The 23,340-nt window shown below is 43.8% G+C and overlaps 1 protein-coding gene across 1 annotated transcript in view; it reads right to left on the bottom strand.

Moving 5' to 3' along the window:
• The window catches only part of IGSF5 (immunoglobulin superfamily member 5), a 91,384-nt gene that overhangs the window by 14,287 nt on the left and 53,757 nt on the right, over window positions 1-23,340 (bottom strand). The window contains exons 3-6 of the mRNA XM_089677892.1: window positions 15,334-15,657; window positions 10,266-10,577; window positions 5,399-5,533; window positions 3,234-3,258 (exon numbers count right to left, since the gene is read on the bottom strand). Of these exons, the coding sequence (XP_089534018.1) occupies window positions 3,234-3,258; window positions 5,399-5,533; window positions 10,266-10,577; window positions 15,334-15,657 (796 nt within the window). The remainder of the gene's footprint in view (window positions 1-3,233; window positions 3,259-5,398; window positions 5,534-10,265; window positions 10,578-15,333; window positions 15,658-23,340) is intronic.

Here is a 23,340-nt window from a genome sequence, read left to right as displayed (position 1 = left end):
CTCCCTCCAACTCTCCACTCTCCTGCCACTGAGCAGGCTCTAACACTTTTAAGGGTGTCCAGCTCCTTGCCGACCTCTTGTTGGGGATTGGCTAGGATCCCTCAAAAGTGCAATCAGCCACTTCTCAGATCCACCCACTGCCTCTTGGGCCTTCCTCCAAAAGCCCCAGAGCAGGGGGAAATTCCAGAGGGGCTGGCCTGCAGAGCCTCTCAGCCCTGAGCAAAGTTTGGCCCCTCTCTGGCTATTGCACCTGAGGTGCTGCTCAGGCCCTGTCTAACCATTAGAGTCTAGCTCCCTCTAGCTAAACTAGGAGGGTGCTACAAATGCTTCAAAAATGTTCCCAGTACAGTGGAAAAAAAGGGAAAAAAAGAAGAGAAAAAGCATCTGGAACGCATCCAGAAACGCATCAAAAAAGCATAAAAAATGCATTGGAACGCACATGCGAAACATATCTGCAACGGATCTAGAGGACATTTTTTGTGGTGTGAAATAGCTCTTAAAGTATATATAACCCCCAATTTGTAAGTCAACCCAATCAGTATAAAAAAAGAAATGAAAGGCAAAACATTTGTGTATAGATATATAAGTGATCACATTCCCTTTGTTCTCGGCTGCATAGAGAGGTGGGGGAGGACAAACAGCAGGACACTGGTCTTCCCAGTGAATGGCTGCGTGGAAAGGTTGCATTTCAACACAAGTCTAATCATTGGAGGTGAGAAGGCTCTCAGCATAGCTAGAAAACTGACTACACTGTGCTTTCATGCCTAATATCATCTTAATAGGAAAGCAGATTGGCTGTCAGGAACACCAGGGATTTCACACAAAGCAATATAAAAAGAAAAGGATATTTTTTCATACAAGTACAGCAGACACATATTATGAATATGACATTTTGGGTTGACATATTCTTTAAAGTGCATTTCCACTTTTTCAGCTAAATTGGGATAACACCTACTTTATTTTCCTATATGTTCCCAATCAAATAGCATAATTTAAAAATATATTTAATTGCTGTTTACTTTTTCTTTTTTTAAAAATCTAATATGTAAGTTTTTCTCTGCTTTGTAATGTTAAGAAGGGAGGTGGAGAGTTAATGTCTACTTTATCTCTGTCTGCACTGTGCTGGCAGATCTCATTATTGGTTGTAAACTAGATTCAAGCACTGTCTGTCCTTAAATTATTTTGCGGTTTGTTGTGTGATTGGAGAACACATAACAAACATATAGTGGGGGATTCTCAAAACTTGACAGTAAAAGTGGAAATACACGTTAAGCTGCAAAAAATGTACAGTATCTCATGGAAGTGAGTACACCCCTCACATTTTTGTAAATATTTTATTCTATCTTTTCATGTGACAACACTGAAGAAATGACACTTTGCTACAATGTGACGTAGCAAGTGTACAGCTTGTATAACATGTACATTTGCTGTCCCCTCAAAATAACTCAGCACACAGCCATTAATGTCTAAACCGCTGGCAACAAAAGTGAGTACACCCCTGAGTGAAAATGTCCAAATTGGGCCCAATTAGCCATTTTCCCTCCCCGGTGTCATGTGACTCGTTAGTGTTACAAGGTCTCAGGTGTGAATGGGGAGCAGGTGTGTTAAATTTGGTGTTATCGCTCTCACTCTCTCATACTGGTCACTGGAAGTTCAACATGGCACCTCATGGCAAAGAACTCTCTGAGGATCTGAAAAAAAGAATTGCTGCTCTACATGAAGATGGCCTAGGCTATAAGAAGATTGCCAAGACCTTGAAACTGGGTTGCAGCAATGTGGCCAAGACCATACAGCAGGACAGGTTCCACTCAGAACAGGCCTCGCAATGGTCAACCAAAGAAGTTGAGTGCACGTGCTCAGCGTCATATCCAGAGGTTGTCTTTGGGAAATAGACGTATGAGTGCTGCCAGCATTGCTGCAGAGGTTGAAGGGGTGGGGGGTCTGCCTGTCAGTGCTCAGACCATACGCCGCACACTGCATCAAATTGGTCTGCATGGCTGTCCTCCCAGAAGGAAGCCTCTTCTAAAGATGATGCTCAAGAAAGCCCACAGTTTGCTGAAGACAAGCAGACTAAGAAAATGGATTACTGGAACCATGTCCTGTGGTCTGATGAGACCAAGATAAACTGATTTGGTTCAGATTGTGTCAAGTGTTTGTGGTGGCAACCAGGTGAGGAGTACAAAGACAAGTGTGTCTTTGGTGGTGGGAGTTTCATGGTCTGGGGCTGCATGAGTGCTGCCGGCACTGGGGAGCTACAGTTCAGGAGGGAACCATGAATGCCAACATGTACTGTGACATACTGAAGCAGAGCATGATCCCCTCCATTCAGAGACTGGGCCTCAGGGCAGTATTCCAACATGATAATGACCCCAAACACACCTCCAAGACAACCACTGCCTTGCTAAAGAAGCTGAGGGTAAAGGTGATGGACTGGCCAAGCATGTCTCCAGACCTGAACCCTATTGAGCATCTGTGGCGCATCCTCAAATGGAAGGTGGAGGAGTGCAAGGTCTCTAATATCCACCAGATCCGTGATGTCATCATGGAGGAGTGGAAGAGGACTCCAGTTGCAACCTGTGAAGCTCTGGTGAACTCCATGCCCAAGAGGGTTAAGGCAATGCTGGAAAATAATGGTGGGCACACAAAATATTGACAAAACATTTTGGGCCCAATTTGGACATTGTCACTTAGGGGTGGACTCACTTTGTTGCCAGCAGTTTAGACATTAATGGCTGTGTGTTGAGTTATTTTGAGGGGACAGCAAATTTACATGTTATACAAGCTGTACATTCAATACGTCACATTGTAGCAAAGTGTCATTTATTCAGTGTTGTCACATGAAAAGATAGAATAAAATATTTACAAAAATTTGAGATACTGCTTGTATGTGAATTGAACTCTTAGAAAAGCAGATACAGGAACAGATGTCTTTTCTGTGCATAAAATGCGCAAGTGTACAGGTACATTTTTCAAGATATGTACAAGCAACTAGAACACAAATGCTATATTTATACAGCGGCAATATAAATATTGGCGCTGACACATTCGAGGGACATCCACAGGCGTCTATGACTCTTCGTGTCACCATCACATTAATGGCAGAAGCAGTGACAGCTCTATGGAGCTTCTGAAGCAATACGGCCATATATATATCCTATCAAACATCTTCTCGGGGCGAATTACACCGACGGCAATATCTAACGCTCCCAGCAGGAGGATGAAAGGTGGCTTACCATGCATCACTTTGATAGCCGGTCTCTGCAAAGAGACAAAAACAAATGTCAGCATGGCAGGGATACAAATTATTATTACAAAGCTATCAACTAGACAGAACTATTCACTGTGTAATTTAGTGGATGGAAGGTGAAGTCGACAGTAGGTATGGGAGTCCACGTTAAAGGTACACTCCACTCAGAACTGGAAATAAGCCTTTAAAGGTGTAAAGGAGACACAGCCTACCTGCTGCAGTACTTAAAGTGTTCCTAAACCCCAGACCCCGCATTCACTATATCTGGTCTCCCCGGACCCTGCATTCACTATATCCGGTCTCCCCCGGACCCTGCATTCACAATAACTGGTCTCCCTGGACCCTGCATTCACTATAACTGGCCTCCCCGGACCCTGCATTCACTATATCTGGTCTCCCCGGACCCTGCATTCACAATATCTGGTCTCCCCGGACCCTTCACTCACTATATTCGGTCTCCCTGCACCCTGCATTCACTATATCTGGTCTCCCCAGACCCTGCATTCACAATATCTGGTCTCCCCGGATCCTGCATTCACTATATCTGGTTTCCCCGGACCCTGCATTCACAATATCTGGTCTCCCCAGACCCTGCATTCACAATATCTGGTCTCCCACAGTACACACAACATGGAAATGCAATTATTTTAGTAAATATAAACTGCTAAATACCTTTTCTCATCAGCAGTTAGAGTGGTCTTGTGACTTCTATCAGTCTCCAGCTGAGCACATGTTAAAGCTTGTAGGAGGAGTTTTCATTCTGCTCTAGGAAGATGCAGAACCCCTGGCCTCTGTCCGGACAACACTAATTGGACCTATGCTGATCACATGCATTCTTCCAAGAAAAAAGAAAACCTCTCTAGCAATATACACCAAATTGAGCATGTGCAGAGTGTCTCCACACAATATGTCTTATCTGGAGATAAGAGGGGGACGCTGGAAGAAGGGGAGGATCAGATAAGTCAGGATCAAAAAGCATTTTTACACAATGCAGAGGATTAACCCCTTAGGTTCCACAGTGAGTATAACAAGCATGCTTTGCCTGCATATACAGACTGATTGTACTGTTGTGGGTTTAGTAACACTTTAACCGGCCAATTTCATGCTCCCAACTTTGTGGGAACAGTTTGGGGATGGCCCCTTCCTGTTCCAACATGTCTGCACACCAGTGCACAAAGCAAGGTCCATAAAGACATGGATGAGCCAGTTTGGGGTGGAGGAACTTGACTGGCCTGCACAGAGGCCTGACCTCAACCCCATAGAACACCTTTGGGATGAATTATATCAGAGACTGCGAGCCAGGCCTTCTCATCCAACATCAGTGCCTGACCTCACAAATGCACTTCTGGAAGAATGGTCAAACCTTCCCATAGACACCCTCCTAAACCTTGTGGACAGCCTTCCTAGAAGAGTTGAAGCTGCTATAGCTGCAAAGGGCGGGGCCAAATCATTACTGAACCCTACGGACTAAGACTGGGATGCCATTAAAGTTCATGTGTGTGTAAAGGCAGGCGGCCCAATACGTTTGGCAATATAGTGTACTGTATATTTATTTATTTATTTTTTAGTGGTGGTGAATGGTAATTATGTATACATTGGTTATAGAGGGTTTCCAATGAAAGCTAAAAGTGACCGTTTCAACACATATTACTGAGGTATGGTCCACTGTTGTCACCATCATTAAACCCGCCCTGAATAATGGCATGCAGACATCAGAGTTTAGGTCTACTTTCAGCAGTATTTACTTATTATCAAATGTTTTCTTTTTGTTCTCTTTTAACTTCCAGTAAGCAGAACAGCTTATTATCTTACAAAATTTTGCAGAAAAATGTGACAAACAAATGGGGTTCTTGAAAGCTGCATATTCTCCCTTCACATTGACAATGCTGACTTGGAGCAGAAAATGATTTAAACAACGAATGACCTTGTTAGAGTATGACCCACGTCTGTGCGGCTTGAGTGCGCCTCTTTATGTGGCTCTCTGGTTGCCGCGCTGCAATAAGGCTTTGATGAAATGAATTTTGCATGGAAGCCGCCGTTCCATTACAGATAATGGCTTTCCTAAAATAATACCCAAGCTTGTTCCAGGCAGAGCCTCTTCTATTATTGGGAGGCAGAGTATAACAAGGACCGAACTGCTCATATCTTTACCTTTCTTTTTCGTTTTCTTCTTGCAGCAAAATATTACAATTAGGGTGATAACGACAATGAGGAGCAGGAGGCCTCCAATCGATGCAAAGACCGCAATGAGGATAATGGCCGTTTGGCTCAAGCCGGAGTAAGTACCTGGAAGAAAATAGAGATGACGTGAATGAGTAAAGCCAAGATAAATATTCACGTGCTGTGATTGGCTCAAACATTCTTGTACCAAACAGCCTATGACTTCCAGTAGAGACGAGCAAACTCATTTTGGCGAATGTGATTTGATGATGAAATTAGCGATTTGGCATTTGCCGAAAAGTGGTGCCTGTAGCAAAAGAAAGAAGAATAGCGCAGGGCAGACATGACTAGGTGAAGAGGGAGAAAAGACAGGAAAGGGTAAAGTTAAAGGGGAAGGGTTAAAAAGATAGTAAGGTTACCTGATTGGTGTTGGTAGGTGTGGGTGGGATCATCCTGAATCTTGGGGGAGTGCTGGGGGGTTGGACGAGCCAGTGCTGGTTAGCAGCTGAAGAGAGAAGTTCCCGCCTGCCCTCTTCTGGGGTGTTTGTTCTGTTTTGGCTTGTTTAGTTTGGTGGCAGTTGTTGGTCTTGGTAGGCTGTTAATGGTTTGTGATGATAAGTGTATGGTTGGGACCTATCTGTGGTATGGTGTGCCTGGGTAAATTCCAGTTAACCAAGGTTTAACTGGAAGGTGGAGGTCTACCTGTGGAAGGTGTGTCCTTGTCTCCGAGTCGGTGCATTGCGGATGGAGGCCTAGTAGGAACATTAAGGTGAAGGTTCCGCAGGGGGAGATCAATATTGTTTGGGTGGCTGCCTAGACCAGTGGTGGGCAACCTTTTTTTTCAACTGAGCCAAATCTCGCCAAAACCACAATTGAAATTTATTTTGAGAGCCACATTTTTAAAACTGAAAATACATAGGATGGTACACTGTTTTTAGTTTCAATAAGTTTTTATAGTAATTCATCCCCCATATAGTAATTCATCCCCCATAGTAATTCATCCCCCATATAGTAATTAATCCCCCATATAGTAATTCATCCCCCATAGTAATTCATCCCCCATATAGTAATTCATCCCCCATAGTAATTCATCCCCCATATAGTAATTCATCCCCCCATAGTAATTCATCCCCCATAGTAATTCATCCCCCATATAGTAATTCATCCCCCATAGTAATTCATCCCCCATATAGTAATTAATCCCCCATATAGTAATTAATCCCCCATAGTAATTCATCCCCCATATAGTAATTCATCCCCCATATAGTAATTCATCCCCCATAGTAATTCATCCCCCCTATAGTAATTCATCCCCCATAGTAATTCATCCCCCATATAGTAATTCATCCCCCCTATAGTAATTCATCCCCCATATAGTAATTCATCCCCCATAGTAATTCATCCCCCATAGTAATTCATCCCCCATATAGTAATTCATCCCCCATATAGTAATTCATCCCCCATAGTAATTCATCCCCCATATAGTAATTAATCCCCCATAGTAATTCATCCCCCATATAGTAATTCATCCCCCATATAGTAATTCATCCCCCATAGTAATTCATCCCCCCTATAGTAATTCATCCCCCATAGTAATTCATCCCCCATATAGTAATTCATCCCCCATATTAATTCATCCCTCATATAGTAGTAGTAAGTAAGTAGCAAGTAGTAAGCCAAGTCCCCCCTGTGTCAATTCACTTACCTTTGCTCCGCGCGTTCCTCTCGCCGTGTTCCCGCGCCGTTCCGGTCTTCAGGGCGGACTGTGAGAGGAGCCTAGCTCCTCTCACGTTCGTCACGCTGCCCCGCCTACACACATCCTGACAGCCAATCACGTGCTATCAGGATGTGAGTGGCAGCGAGACTGGCCAATCATTGCATTTGAGCGCGCTGCCCTGGCTGTTTTTTTTTGGATCACGCTGCAGAGTCCCTGCCGCCTGAGAGGAGGGAGGGGAGTGGGCGCCCGGCACACAAGAGCCGCATTAAAGCGTGTAAAGAGCCGCATGTGGCTCGCGAGCCGCGGCTTGCCGACCACTGGCCTAGACCAACAACTCATTCCGTAAGTTTATGGAGGTTTCTGTTTTAAGGAATGTTTTCTGTATATTTAAGTTAAATTGTTAATAAAAGGTCGTGAAGGCCATTTTACTCCAACAAAGTGTGGTCTCCTTTTATTGGTGGAGGGAGTGTTGGGAAATGGGGTTTTTTTCGGAAGTTGGGTAAGTATGTTTTTGGGGGTGTTAGTATTTGACAACACATCTCTTCTACACTAGTCATATATTTGTTGATGGATGATAAATTTGCACCACGTTAAATTAGCATAAAAAGTCCAATCGAAGTCCATCCAGGAATGGGCAGTGCTCCTAAGGCTAAGTTAGACTTGCATCTAAACTGTGGCACCTCTGAAAAGTGGTCTGCCTTCAGATGGTTTCCAAACTCTACCCTGTGCATTTAAATGGTAAAAAAGTTGGTTTTAAAAGTTATTTATCTTCAAAGGGAGATGTACCACCAGAATGTGTTAGAAGTATTCCATTGGGTATCACTAGATACATCTAAACTCCAGGCACAAAAATATTTATTTTAATATATTCATCAATTGCCACAAAGAATATAAATCTACTTTGTGTGCATCAAATGCCTTAGCAAGCACAGATAGTATCTTGTAAAAGTAGTAATGACATCAGCATTGAGCTATACATAGCCTGTGCAAACTGCAGAGCTGTGGGAGGGACCCAGCAGGCTCCACCCACTACATGCTATCTGCAGAAAACTACAGGAGGGGGCGGAGACAAGACCACTCTTCCTGTACAAGGAGAGAGAGCAGCAGTGAGCAGTTTTTATTACACGATGTTCCTGCACAGAGGTGAAATCTCACACTGGATTGAAATACACAAAGCACACCAAGATTCAAGTAAGAATACACATGGCTCTTGTATTGAGACAATATTTGGTTATCTTTTGAGGGATTGCAGAAGAATATATGTGTTTTATGACTATGGACTCTTTTGTGAAAGAAAGTTATATTGTAATCTGTGATATTGTTTATGTTTGGGTTTCCATCTAGTCCTTGACACATTGTTCGAAATGTGCTGAAAAAAACTGTCCCAGCAATTGTAATTTCCGCTGGACCAGGGGCGGACTGACCATTTGGAAACTCGGGCACTGCCCGAGGGCCCAGGGTCAGTAGGGGGCCCCATCAGATGCCCCTGGTACCTTTTTCATAGGCTTTTTTGAGTTTGGGCATGGACACAGGGGCCCCATGATCCCCTATTGCCCCGGGGCCCCATGAGTTGTCAGTCCGCCCCTGAGCTGGACATACATGGATTGAGATTCGGACAGTTCAGCTGGGTGAACAAAATAACTGGCCTATGTATGCCAAATTTAGGTAATAATGCAGCATTGTACTGTTGTAGTGGGATATAAATACTCTTGCTGAAATGTATATGTTAAGCACTCCATTAATGAAGATTGTTGAAGAAGTGTCACTAAAGTTTTTTTGTTATTCCACCTTAAGACCAGAGATATAGCTAAATACTACATTTACTTTTCCTTCCTTCCTCCTCTCTCTCTCTTTTTCTCAAACACCATTCTATCTCCTCTCTCTGTCACTCTCCCACATATCTCCCTGTCCCTATCTCGTCTCTACCTCTCTCCCTCTCACACCCCACTCTCTTCTCTATATATCTCTTGCTCTCTCCCACCCCTCCCTCTTCCATCCCTCTCTCCATCTCTTATCTTTCTCTCCCTTTCCTATCCCATCCCTTTCTCTCTCCCTCTCTCTCCCCTCTTTCTCTCCCTCTCCCACCCCTCTCTTTTCTCTTTCTCTCCCTCTCCCACCCCTCTCTGCCCTTTTTCTCTCCCTCTCCCACCCCTCTCTGCCCTCTTTCTCTCCCTTTCCTACCCATCTCTCCTGTCTCTCCCTCTCTCCCCTCTCTATCACCATTTCCATTCCTCTCTCCCCTTTCTCTCTCCCTCTCCCATATATCTCACTTCTCTCCTACTCCTCTCTCCCCCCTTTTTCCTCTTTTCTCTCTTCCTTTCCCCCCCCCCTCTCTCCCTCTCCCATCTCTCTCTATCCCCTTTCTCTCCCTCTCCCATTATACTCTCTCTGCTTCTTCCACCCCTCTCTACCTTCTCTTTCTCTCCCTCTCCTATCCCTCGCCCCTTTCTTTTTTCATCTCCATTCCCTCTCCCTCTCCCATCTCTCCCCCCCCCCTTTCTCTCTCATTCTTCCACTCCTGCCCTCCCCCTTTCTCCCCCTGTCCCCTCTCTTTTCCCATCTCCCATCCCTCTCTCCCCTCTCCCATCCCTCCCTCCCTTTTCTCTCTCATTCTTCCACCCCTGCCCCCCCCCCTCTCTCTCTCTCCCTCTCCCATCCTTCTCTCTCTTCTCTCCCTTTTTTTCACCTCCCATCCCTCTCTCCCATTCCTCTCCCCCCTTTCCCTCTTTCTCCCCCTCTCCCATCCCCCTCTCCCCTCTTTTTTCCATCTCTCATCCTTCTCTCCCTCTGCCATCCCTCTCTCCCCTTTCTCTCTCATTCTTCCACCCCTGCCCCCCCCCCTCTCTCTCTCTCCCTCCCATCCACCTACCCCCCCCCCCTCTCTCTCTCCCTCCCTCTCCCTCTCTCTCCCCCTCTCTCTCTCCTCTCTTTCCTCCCCACTCTCTCTTTCCATTTCTCTCTCTCTTCTCTTTCTGCCCTCTTACCGTCTTCCTCTCCTATATATTTCTTTCTTTCTTTGTGTATTTCTCTCTCTGTCCCTCTGAATACCAGATCTCACCAGCAGATGGGGGGGCAACAAAATCTTTAATTGTTACACTACAGAGTTCTCCCAGCCAGCTTAGGAAGGATATATGCTCCTACCTGGGATATGTTCCCGTACTGCTATGTTCACCGTTGTGGACAGGGGTGCATCCAGCGTCTGTACTGTAGCCAGGCAGGTTAAATTTGTATCTGCCATTAAGATGATGGTGAAGGTGCTCACTGCACTGACAATGCCATCCGTTGCTGTAGTGTAGTCGGTAATGTAATATATAGTGCTTGCTGCTGTGTTGTTTATATTCCAGGTGATGGTAGGAGCGGGGTACCATCCTGAAGCCTGACAGGAGATGCTTACTGTAGTATTGGGGGTCACAGTGATGGAGCTGCCACTGGTTACCTGGACTGATCCTTTTACTGTTGGAAGAAAACTCTTGTTACAAATAACAACCAAAGGCCAAAAAAAGTTTTGCAGATATCATATGCATAGCAATAACATTACAGCCAGACAACATGTTGGAAGAAGACGTATTGCAAAATAAAACCTTACATTTGTTTTAAAAAAAAAATCTAAATTTAGGTCCTTTTTTAAGATTTAAAAAAAAGGAACTTTTCCACAACTTGCAGCTGACATGCAATAGGGGTGCCCCAGGTGCCTTCAGGTAGTTTCAGTATTCTTCTAGAATGCCTCAAGACCCCAAAAACTTGGGGTGTACTATAATGTGAATGCTTGATTCAGCTATGAAGTCTTTGCCCCACCCCCTCTTAATTCTGCTCAGCATTTCTGGTCCAACATTGTTGGTCTTTGCTCACTGTGTAGACATGCTCATAAAGAGTCCATAAAAAAGATTTTTCAGTTATCAGACCTTGCCACTGCAATTTAACCACTTGCCCTCCAGAGGATTTACCCACCTTCCTGACCAGGCCTTCTTTTGTGTTACCGCACGGCATTACTTTAATTGACAATTGCGCGGTCATGCAACACTGCACCCAAATGAAATTTATGTCCTTTTTTTCCACAAATGGAGCTTTCTATCAGTGGTATTTGATTGCCTGTGCATTTTTTACTTTTTGCGCTATAAAAAGGCCAACAATTTTGAGAAAAAAACAATATTTTTGACTTTTTACTATTAAACATGTCCAGTAAAACAATTTTAAAAATCAAATTTCGGCATAAATTTAGGCCAAACTGTATTCTGCTCCATGTCTTTGCTAAAAAAAAAATCCCAATACGTGTAAATTAATTGGTTTAGTTATAGCGTCTAGAAATGGTGGTATATATACTGTAATTTTTTTTTTATATACAGTCGGGTTCAAAATAATAGCAGTCAGACATCACTAACCGGATCAATCACTGTTTTTGGTAGAAATGATATTTCTACATGGCAAATAATTTAATAGCAGGTGTAGTAGAGTAATAGAAATCCAACAGACCCAACAGTCATGACATGCATGCTGCTGATTCTGTGTAATTGAATCACTAATTGAAAGGAACAAGTTCAAAATAATAGCAGTGTGGAGTTCTATTAGTGAGGTCATTCATTCTTTGAAAAACAGGTGGAAATTATTGCCCTTATTTAAGGAAGGAAGGCAGCAAATGTTGTACATGCTGGTTACAGTGCATTTCTCTCTGAAATTCTGAGGAAAATGGGTCGTTCCAGACATTGTTCAGAAGAACAGCGTACCTTGATTAAAACGTTGATTAGAGAGGGGAAAACATATAAAGAAGTGCAGGAAATGATAGGCTGCTCAGCTAAAATGATCGCAAATGCTTTAAAATGGCAACCAAAACCTGAAAGACGTGGAAGAAAGCGAAAAACTACCATTCGAATGGATAGAAGAATAGCCAAAATGGCAAGGACTCAGCCAACAATCAGCTCCAGGAAGATGAAAGAAGGTGTAAAGTTCCCTGTGAGTACTGTTACAATTATATGACCCCTATGTGAAGCCAAGCTATCTGCAAGAAGCCCCCGCAAAGTCCCACTGGTGAAAAAAAGACGTGTGCTGAAGAGGTTACAATTTGCCAAAGAGCACATTGACTGGCCTAAAGAGAAATGGTGCAACATTTTGTGGACTGATGAAAGTAAGATTTTTCTTTTTGGGTCTAGTGGCCGGAGACAGTTTGTCAGACGACCCCCAAACACTGAATTCAAGCCACAGTACACTGTGAAGACAGTGAAGCATGGTGGTGCAAGCATCATGATATGGGGATGTTTCTCATACTACGGTGTTGGGCCTATTTATCGCATACCAGGGATCATGGATCAGTTTGAATACATCAGAATACTTGAAGAGGTCATGCTGCCTTATGCTGAAGAGGAAATGCCCTTGAAATGGGTGTTCCAACAAGACAACGACCCCAAACACACCAGTAAACGTGCAACATCTTGGTTCCAGACCAACAAGATTGACGTTATGGAGGGGCCAGCCCAATCCCCGGATCTTAATCTAATAGAAAACTTGTGATGCGACATCAAAAATGCAGTTTCTGAGCCAAAACCAAGAAATAGAGAAGAACTGTGGAATGTAGTCCAATCATCCTGGGCTGGAATACCTGATCACAGGTGCCAGAAGTTGGGTGACTCCATGCAACACAGATGTACAGCAGTTCTCAGAAACAGTGCGACTACAACCAAATATTCATTAAGTGATTCAAAGGAAAGCAAAATCTTCAAACATTTTTCAGTTTATATAGTGAATGTTTGAGTTTGTAAAGAAGAATACAAACACTGCTATTTTTGAACAGTCTAATATTCACTTTTCTTCATTTTGTTTTAGAGGAACAACACAAATTTGATCTATTTTTCTTCATGTTTTGATTTGGAATAGAATGTGTCGTGTTCCCAATGCATTTGTGTGTATGGAAATAAAAGCTATTAGAAGGATTTTGAGCTTTATTCACTTTTTTCAACACACTGCTATTATTTTGAACACAACTGTATATTAGTAATGGTGGTAATCAGCAACTTATAGCAGGAATGCAGGACTGCGGCGGGCATTCTGACACGGGGGGGGGGAACTTACTAACTGTCACTGACATCCCCAGTGGAACTAATACAGTGATCAGTGCTAATGAAAAGCACTGACACTGTACTAATGACACTGGGCAGAAAGGGGTTAACATCTGGGGAGATCAAAGGGTTAACTGCGTGCTGTGTGTGTGTGTTTTAATGTGTAAGCACATTGCTTTGTATTGCTGTGCTATGCAGAGCAATACAAAGCAGTGTGCAGGAACTGACAGGGGAGAGATCTGTATTGTTTACATACAGACCTCTCCCCCATCAGTAATGCTGTCTGACCAATCCCAGGCAAGAGGACTGGCAGTATGGCAGACTGGCACACAAATATAAGAGAGCCTGACCATCATGGGAGTCACGTGAAAGATGGAGTATTGAGGAGTGTGGCTGTTAGCCTGGGAGGGGACCCCAGAAGAGGGGGGCTCTGCCTCCAGGCTGGAGGTCGGAAGGAAGCTGACAGAGGGAGCTCCACTGCCTTACAGTCCACCAAGGAAGGAAAGACTGTTAGTCTGGAAGGGAACCAGCCCAGCAAGAGCCTGAAAGCAGTTAATCCAAAGCTACAGGAACAGGACAGTGTGAGTATCGCTACACCCTACAGAAGAAAGGGCTGCTAGGTGCTATACTTAACTAGTTCTCTTTGGGACAGTTCTGAAAGCCTGTTTTGGAATCTCTTGCTTTGGGATACTCTTCAAAAGCCAACCAAGTTAATGGGTAGTTCTAGATGGAGGTCTGAAGAGGTTCATTTAGGGGGGAACAAGTGCTCCTCATAGAGACTGTGTTACTGATCCATGAAGAGACTGTTGCCACTCAGGAGGGAGTAGAAAGTCTAGGATTCTTCATTTTTGTGAAGTTTATCCTCAGAGTTATTGTTCTAGTCAAGTTAGGCATCCCATATACCCCTAGACCATATCCAATTTGTTTATCCCCAAATAAAACAACAAAAAATAAGCTCAAGGACTGGTTACTGACTCCAGTGCCCATTGGAAAATGTGTGTTGCCTGGCTGTGCAAGACAAAAGGGGGACCCAAAGCCAGCAGCTCTCAAGAGGGTAGCGCTACATAAATAATAATGAAAAAAATTTAAAGCACTCCCCTCCCGTGCTCACATACAGAGATGAACATGTACCTAGGTCCTGCACGCACAAGTAAATGGTGTTCACGTGAACAAACGATATAGCAAGAGTAATAATTCTAGCTCTAGACCTCCTCTGTAACTCTGGAGATTTTTAAAGCAATTTTAAAGCATGACATGTTGGGCATCAATTTACTCAGAGTAACATCATCTTTCCTACCAAAATTGGGTTATATATTTATTTTTTTTTTTGCAATAAAATTCATTAAAGTATATATTATTTAAAAAAATGTATTTGAAAAACCGCTGCACCAATACCGTGTGACATAAAAAATTGCAGTGACCACCATTTTACTCTGTAGGGCCTCTGCTAAAAATATATTCTAATGCCCTCCAGGTTTAGGTAGATAGGCACAGGAAGCGGGAAGGGAGATTATGTACTCTTTATTTCCAGGTGTATCTTACTTCAAATGGTTGTAAAGGCTAGACATTTTTTACCTTAATACATTTCCTGCATTAAGGTAAAAAATGTCCCAGCAGATGTATGCCCCCCCCACCCCCCCAGCCTCCTAAATACTTACCTGAGCCCTCACTTGATCTGACACTGTGCCCATCTGTAGCAACTATCTCCTCTCTCTCACTGCATTGACAGGAGGCAACAGTGGGACCATTAGCTCCTGCTGCTGTCAATCAAACCTTGTAAGGAGGGAGCAGTGGATGGGGTAAAACCACGCTGTGTATATCTATGGACTCACACAGCCTGGCTTGTGAATGAGCTTGCAGGTGTGCCCAGGGGTGGACTGACAACTCATGGGGCCCCCAGGCAATAGGGGATCACGGGCCCCTGTGTCCTTGCCCAAACTCAAAAAAGCCTATGAAAAAGGTACCAGGGTCATTTCATGGGGCCCCCTACTGACCCCGGGGCCCTCGAGCAGTGCCTGAGTTTCCAAATGGTCAGTCCGCCCCTGGGAGTGCCACTATAGGAAGCGCCGTGATGTGTAAAATTAACATTTTGGATGTTGTCTTCTTCTTCCCCTCCTAATTAAACCCTGGCCTCCCACTAAGAAGTGTGGTTTCATACTTACCTTGAACCATGAGGTATGCTTCCTGATCTAATGCAGAGAGGCTGCTGCACTTAACAGTCCCAGAATTCTTCTTTTGGGTGTTGATAATGATAATTTCGGTGGTGAACGCTCCAGTAATTCCATTTGTGCTGTTCTGCGCTACTACTTGCCCGTCAGTAATAATAGTCCCTGCAGTGGAGGTTATGGTGACAACAAAAATGTTATTCAGGTACCAGGAAATGCTCTGCCATCCAGCCTGTACGGTGCAGGTGAAGCTGGCATTGGAACCGGCGAGGACTGTCACATTCTGAGGACCTTGCAAAATGCCATCGCATGAGGCAAAATCTGTGAAGAGGAAAAAAGAACAAGTCTGTAGACAAACCAAAATGTTGCGTATTCAGCTGAACATCTTCCCTATAACAGAAATCACTAGAGCTCTATAAAATTACCTTCAAAGTAAAATCAGTTAAATTGGAACACCCACCAAAATCTTTACCTTTTATTTAGCTAATAATAGTTTGGAAAACGAGTACATTTTTAAATTAGATTCTTTATCAAGTTTTCATTTGTCCATCCTGGGAGGAATTACCCACTTATTGCTGTAGCACCATCCTAGCATAGAATGCTTGCCAGTTTTAGTTTTTGGGTCCTTTTGTAGTTACATAGTTAGTCTAGCTGAAAAAAGACCAAAGTCCATCCAGTTCAACCATAGCAAAAAAAAAGTTATAATCCTACACCCACAGTTGATCCAGAGGAAGTTGTGATTGTTTGTTTTGGTCTGTTCAGGGTTTCAGATTTTGAAAGTTTGACTGCTTCTTCCTGCTACTGGTAGACGTTTTTAGAACATAGGGTTGGGAGAGTCAAAGTCCAGGTTGAATATTTATAATGTCCTTGGTAATCCATGGAGGAGAGTGTCCAGAAGGTGGCTAGTGGTTGATAAATAGTTTGGAGCCCTGGAGAGAATGTTCTTTTCCTCATCAGGGAGGGTTCCAAAGCCTTTGAGGCTGTTGCCTGGGAAGCCTGTAGAGAACCTGAAGCAATCTATTACAGAGGAACTAACTGTAGGACTTCAACTTATGGGATGTGGTCTAGGGAAGGATTGTCTCCTATACTGGGAAATGTCCAGAGGAAGCTAGAATGTGTGCAGCAGTCCTGGGGATTTGTGAGTACTGACTATGAATTGTGACCCCTGTGACTGTGTGCTTTTGGGATGTAAGTGCCAGATGTAGCTATGGATTGAGATGGCTCTCATAGGGTCTTACAGTCCTGGACATTCGGCTGTGTCCTCAGCAGAATCTGTGTATGGGAGTTTATGGAACAGTGTACCCCTGTTACTGTGCAGCAGTTTGGAGTATCCCATGCCCCTCTCCTGTTTAAAGTTCTTAAAGCAATAAAATCAAAAACACATCCCGTAATTTGAGTTACTGGAGCCTGTGTGCATGGACCAGTGCTTGTGGGGACTGGCAGTCTCTGTACTATTGAGGAGAACCTACCTATTACAAGTGGCCCCTACAGAGGTAGCGCTACTTAACCTCTGTAAATTGTCCTGGAGTTTAGCTTTAAATGGAAGTTAGAGCCACTCAGCAGTTATTCAGTGCGTCATGTTTAATGTGCAAGTATGGCAAGCATACTGACAGGAGACCTGCATGGCACCAGTGATCTGCTGATCACTGGTACACTGTGGAATGGAGCCTCCCATAGACTGGGCCTGGACCATAAGTGTGCGAGGCCTTGCAGAGAATTCAGTGGCTTGTGCATTGGGGCTGAGACAAGAAACTATCTTGAAAGAGGAATCATTGGTGTTCCACAGTGTTTTCCTCAAGATGACTCTGTGTCATCCGTGGGACAGGTGTCCCAATGAAATTGTGTTTCTTCTTGCGTGAGGCCTGATGATATGGTCGGCTCAGTGGCTGCATAGGAGTGCTAACTCACACATCAACTAAGTGAACAGAAATTCTAGTTGGTCAGCATGCAGTTCCTCCTGTGCTGCCAACACACAAGAGGTAACAAGGTCAGTGCATTTTTACAAAGATTAATGGGTATTTGCAGTACTTGCTGTAAATATCCTCAGCCTGAAAAGTGAAACTAATGCAACTACCACAGCTAAGAACTGATAAGCTGCAATATATAACATTTTTGCTTTTTGGGCTTAGATACATGTAGTACCCTCTTAGGTGGCTAGGGGAGCTCTAGCATCAATTACTAGTTAGAGGCTGAGTAGCAGCCTGGGTGTGATAGCCAGGTGGGTCAAATATAGGTCAAAGCTGAGAGGCTCTGCAGACCAGCTCTCTGGGATTTCCTCCTGCTCTAGAACTTTGGAGAAAGATCTAGAAGCAGTTGGCAGAAGTGAGGAATGGCTGGTCTGTACTCTTAAAGGATCCTGGCCAATCCCCAACAGGAGGCTTGGCAAGAGGCCAGGACAGTCTTTCAGAGTAACTGAGCCTGCTCAGCAAAGGGAGAGAGTTCAAGGAGAGTTCAGGTGGAGGGTGCGGATATGAAGCTGAAGAGCAGGAGCCTGGAAGGGGGCACAGATGGAAAGGGACTCACCTTCAGGCAGGATGACCTTGAAAGATGGAAAGCTTGGGACTTCACCGGGCCCCTGAGAGAGGACCACCTGTGTGGCAGGGAAGGATCGACCCAGCTAGAAGGCCTGGTAGAAGCCACCGACCCACCGGCAACACAGAAGGACTAAGTGAGTAGACCTGAACCCCCTGGGCCAGATAGGGGAAGGAGCACTCTGGTGGGAAACCAGATTAGCAACTTTCTGGGACTGTCTTCCTTTAACGTGGCAGGCACTGGATCCCCTGCTCAGGGATTTCCATCAGATACCTGGATAAGAGGAGGATTCTGGGGTCTGGGGTGGTACAGCTGGTTAGCTCTCCAAAATAGACTGTTTGCTGTAAAAACTTGCATGTAGTTCCAGGAAGTTGTCCTCAATTTCAAGTTCAATTAGACATCCCGTACAAAAAAAAAAAAAAAAAAAGCTCAAGGACTGGTTACTGTCTCCTGGATGCAAGATATTGTGAAAATGAGTGTTGCCTGGCTGCGCAGGACTATCGGGGAACCCAAATCGCTAGAGACTCCTAAGGGGGTAGTGCTACATATGCTTTCGGGTCTTTGATCTCTTTTATTACATACAATAACATCTAATCATCAGCACCATGCCCCTGATACTATTGTCTCTGATTACACGGCCTTTTAATTATGCAATGTACACCTCAAGTTCTGTACACAATAGTCATAACAATCTATAATTGCTGGAAATTGCCCTGTAATTGCTGCATATCTCATAGTTTGTGATGCATTATCCATCTCGACGTTGATAGACTCGCCAAAGGGCTTTCATCACATTTTGTTGATTTATTTCTGCATGGACAGATGCTGGGACTTTAGCGATTTTTTTTTCATCTAATATGAAATTCTCATTTTGCCTTTCTGTATTTTTCATTGTTGAAGGTTTGTCGTTTAGCCCAATGTCACACTGTCAAATTTCTATTTCCTAGAGGGGAACGAGAGCAGACCTGTGAGTGGTCCTAATCTATCACAGTCACACTCGAAATAATAAAAGACACACAACCAAATGGATATTGTATTCCCCAGTCATGTTGCTGCCAAGAGTTCCTCAGGTATTGTGAAATCACCTACGGAAATGATAGTCTCTTAAAGGATACGAACATGTTTTAAAACACACTTCCATACCTCCCAACTTTTGAACTTCAGAACGAGGGACACTTGAGGAAAGAAGCAGGGACGGACTGACAACTCATGGGGCCCCCGGGCAATAGGGGATCATGGAGCCCCTGTGTCCTTGCCCACACACAAAGAACACCCTAAAAAGACTATAAAAAAAGTACCAGGGGCATTTCATGGGGCCCCCTACTAACCCCGGGCCCTCGGGCAGTGCCCGAGTGCTCGAATGGTCAGTCCGCCCCTGGAAAGAAGTGACTGCGGCAAAATTTGGGTGTGGCCAAACTCTTAACAGTGGAAGGGGCTTAAGGGTTAGACATGGTTAGACAAAACCCCTGCTTCCTTGTACCTATAAAATATGCTTTGATTGCTTTTTCTGAACCCACTTTAAAGAAGAACTTCATTAACCCCTTCACGCCGATATAACACTAATATGCGGCCTCACAGGACTCGGCTTTTTTCCATGGGGCCGCATATTTGTGTACCTGTCTTTGTGCTGAGAGCTCCCTGCACAGTGCGCTCCCAGCACAAAGAACAGGTTGCCACTGAGGGCCCTGGGTCCCGTTCTAACGATCGGGACCCAGGACTCCCGGTTCCAGGTCACATGATTGCTGTGATAGCCTCTGATTGGCTATCACAGTGATCAATCACTGTACAGCCTGCCCCCCTTGTTTTTTTTTTCTCTATGAAAGGCCTGGATTGTTTCTTGGATACACAGAATATAACTGGATACTAACATTTATAGGTAAAGTTGACCCATGTAATATCTGATTGCCTCTTGGGGGATCAGGAAGGAATTTCTTACCCACCAGGAGCAAATTGGATCATACTCTGCTGGGGTTTATTTTTTTTTGCCTTCCTCTGGATCAACTGTGGGTATAGGATTCTAAGGTTTTTTTTTCTATTATTGAACTGGATGGTCTTTTGCCTTTTTTCAGCCAGACTAACTATGTAACTATGGAGGAGAGAGATACATTGCATCTCTCTCTAACTGCTGGCATAGAGGGGAAAAACACGTGTGTTAAAAAATAGAAAAATATTAAAAAAGAAAAGAAAAAATACCTAGATCAAAGTTTGATCTAGTTCAGTGCCAGGGTTAGTGTTTGGGTCAAGGTCAGGGTCAAAGGGCAAGGTCAAAGTTCAGGGTCAAAGGTCAGGATTTTTTTTTTCATTTTTAATTAGTATCAGTTAGTTCCCGTGTCAGTGTGTTTTAGGTAAAAAAAAAAAAAAACGCGTACTATTGTTTCTGGGCTGTACTGTGGGTACAAACAAATTACATACACATATATGGTATCGCTGTAATTGACAAGAGCTGGAAAATTTATTTTGGGTTGTTCTTTGGTGGTAGGTTATGGTAGTAACAAGAAACACACAGCTAAATTTAAAAACATTATTTTTTTTACTCTTTTGGGCCAGATTTCCTTTGATAATAAAAAAAAATCAGGAGATATCCATTACCATAAAATGAAAGCCCAATTTTTCCTGAAAAAAAACAAGGTATAATTCACCTGGATGAACAAAGTAGTTGTGATGATATGGACGGTTTTACTAACACATGTCAAAGTTGTACAATTATACTTAGGCTTTAAGATTTGTTTTACCCTTAGGAGTGAAGGGGTTAATCAAGCAACCTTATTCTAGGAGGGTGCTGCACGCTTTTATGATTGTATCTCACCTTACATGGATTGTAATGTGAGCAATACAGCCACATATGACAAAAAACAGGTTTTAATGGCAATATGAAATTTAAATATTGGTAATCTCTTCCAAATTCTGCTTTTCATATTTTATTTTATTATTATTTATATTTTATTTTTATTTATCATTTACCATCAAATGAAAGCCCAATTTGTCCTGCAAAAAAAACAAGGTATAATCCCCCTTGATGTACAAAATACAGTTGCAAGAAAAAGTATGTGAACCCCTTATTCTGTGCTGTTGCAGCCATTGTTTTGTTGAATTACTTGTATGCTTTGGGTCATTGTCCTGTTGCATCACCCATCCTCTGCGGAGCTTCAGTTGGCGGACAGATGGTCGTACGTTTTCCTGCAAAATGTCTTGATAAACTCTGGAATTCATTTTCCCATCAATGACAACAATCCGTCCAGGCCCTGAGGCAGCAAAGCAGCCCCAAACCATGATGCTCCCTCCGCCATGTTTTACAGTGGGGATGAGGTTTTGATGTTGGTGTGCTGTGCCTTTTTTTCTCCACACATAGTGTTGTGTGTTCTTCCCAAACAACTCAATCTTGGTTTCATCTGTCCACAGTATATTTTGCCAGCAGTGCTGTGGAACATCCATGTGCTCTTTTGCAAACTTCATTCTTGTTTAATGTCTTCCTTATTGTAGATGTGTCAACAAAAATGTTAGCATGTGCCAGAGATTTCTGTAGGTCTTTAGCTGACACTCTGGGATTCTTCTTTACCTCATGCAGCATTCTGCGCTGTGCTCTTGCAGTCATTTTACAGGACGACCACGCCTAGGGAGAGTAGCAACAGTGCTAAACTTTCTCCATTTGTAGACAGTCTGTCTTACTGTGGACACATGAACATCAAGGCTTTTGGAGATACTTTTGTAACCCTTTCCAGCTTCATGCAAGTCAACAATTCTTGATCGTAGGTCTTCTGAGAGCTCTTTTCTGCGAGGCATGGTTCACATCAGACAGTGCTTCTTGAAGCCAGTAAACCCAAAACAGGTGTGTGTTTTTTAAGGGCAGGACAACTGTCAGCAACACATCCAATATCATCACACTGATTGGAGTCAAGGTTGGCTCACTCCTGGCTCCAAATAGCTCTGGGAGAAGTCATTAAGCTAGGGCCTCACATGCTTTTTCCTCCCTGCACTGTGAATGTTTACATGTTATGTGCAATTAAACCATGGCAACATCTAATGTTTGTATAGTATTATGTTCAGCAAACTGTGTCCTTCTATTGTTGTGACTTAGATGACGTTCAGAGCAAATTGCCCAATTCATGCAAAACTCCACGTAATCCCATGGGGTTCACATACTTTTTCTTGCAACTGTAGTTGTGATGATATGTACGGTTTTACTAACACATGTCAAAGTTGAGTGATTTTGCTGGAAGGCAGAGTATAGGGGTTGAGGAGTGCTGCGGTCAGTTTTGTGTTTACGATACATAATGCTGACTGCATAGGTCCAGGGTGTGTTCAAGGATCAGGAGTATGCAATGCAGAGCGGGCTGTAGTCAGTGCTGGGTTTAAGAGTACATGACACACATAGAGCACAGTCCAGGAGTACATAATCCACAGAATGCAGGGAACAGGCATGTTATGCACAGAATGCAGGGGTCAGGAATATGTAATGCACAGAATGCAGGGGTCAGGAATATGTAATGCACAGAATGCAAGGGACCGGAGTGTTATCCACAGAATGCAGGGGACAGGAGTGTGTAATGCACAGAATGCAGAGGACAGGAATGTGTGATGCACAGTAAGAGTCAGGAGTACAAAATAAAAAGAGTGCAGGATTCAGGGATGTGTAACACACAGTGTAGGTGTAAGGAGAGGTCAAAAACCCTCCCCCTCTCCCTCCCTCAAGCAAACTCTCCCCCACAGGAAGGAGTAGGCAGGTTCAGTGGCTCTGCAGCCTGCCAGAGATGAAAGAGAAATGCCAGCTGCCATACAGATATATGGATGTGACTTTTGGACCCCAGACACCCTGCACCAGCCATGGGCAGATGTTACTGGTGCCCATGCTAGTGCGCCCCCACTTGGCAAGTCTGTGGAGCCAAGTGGCGGAAGTTGTTCCGCTACTTGGCTCTAATCCGGGACTCAAGCTTGATTTGCTGGGACTTACATTAAATCCCCGGATGGTCCCGGCGAAACCAGGACAGTTGGGAGGTATGCACTAGCTCTTCTAACATCCAGGCTTCCAGTATAAACTTCTTAAATAATCCCTTTCATTTTCTCTCATCTGAGAATCAGATCATTAAAGGTCTGACAAAATAATATATTTGTTCATTGATCAGTGATATTTTATGTGATATTGGTGGAATTTGGTGACTTAGACCCTGATGTCTTGGATTCTCCATCTCTAGGATCTCCTTTCCATATTGATTTACACTGTTTGTGGAAGTTCTGGGAGGTTTGGGTGTTTCTACCCACATTTGAGTGTCCCAGCTAATACTGATGCATTCACCATAAATTTATTAAACACAAACCTACAGGTAAAGTTGAAACCTTTAATGGTGACCACAGCAGGTATGAATACTCAGGCAATGACATACCATGGGTGAGGCAATGGGAGGATTAAGCCCTTTGTGCACACAGATCAGAAACATGGCTATATCTTGGACATGTTCCCCAAATCTTTTGCACAAT

Source organism: Staurois parvus, unplaced genomic scaffold (genome assembly GCF_062004578.1).
Source record: "Staurois parvus isolate SC_StPar_1 unplaced genomic scaffold, SC_StPar_1.0 ptg000195l, whole genome shotgun sequence".
NCBI classification, from domain to species: domain Eukaryota; kingdom Metazoa; phylum Chordata; class Amphibia; order Anura; family Ranidae; genus Staurois; species Staurois parvus.
The sequence above is the reverse complement of the archived record's forward strand: the minus strand, read 5'-3'. Positions and strand labels throughout refer to the sequence as shown.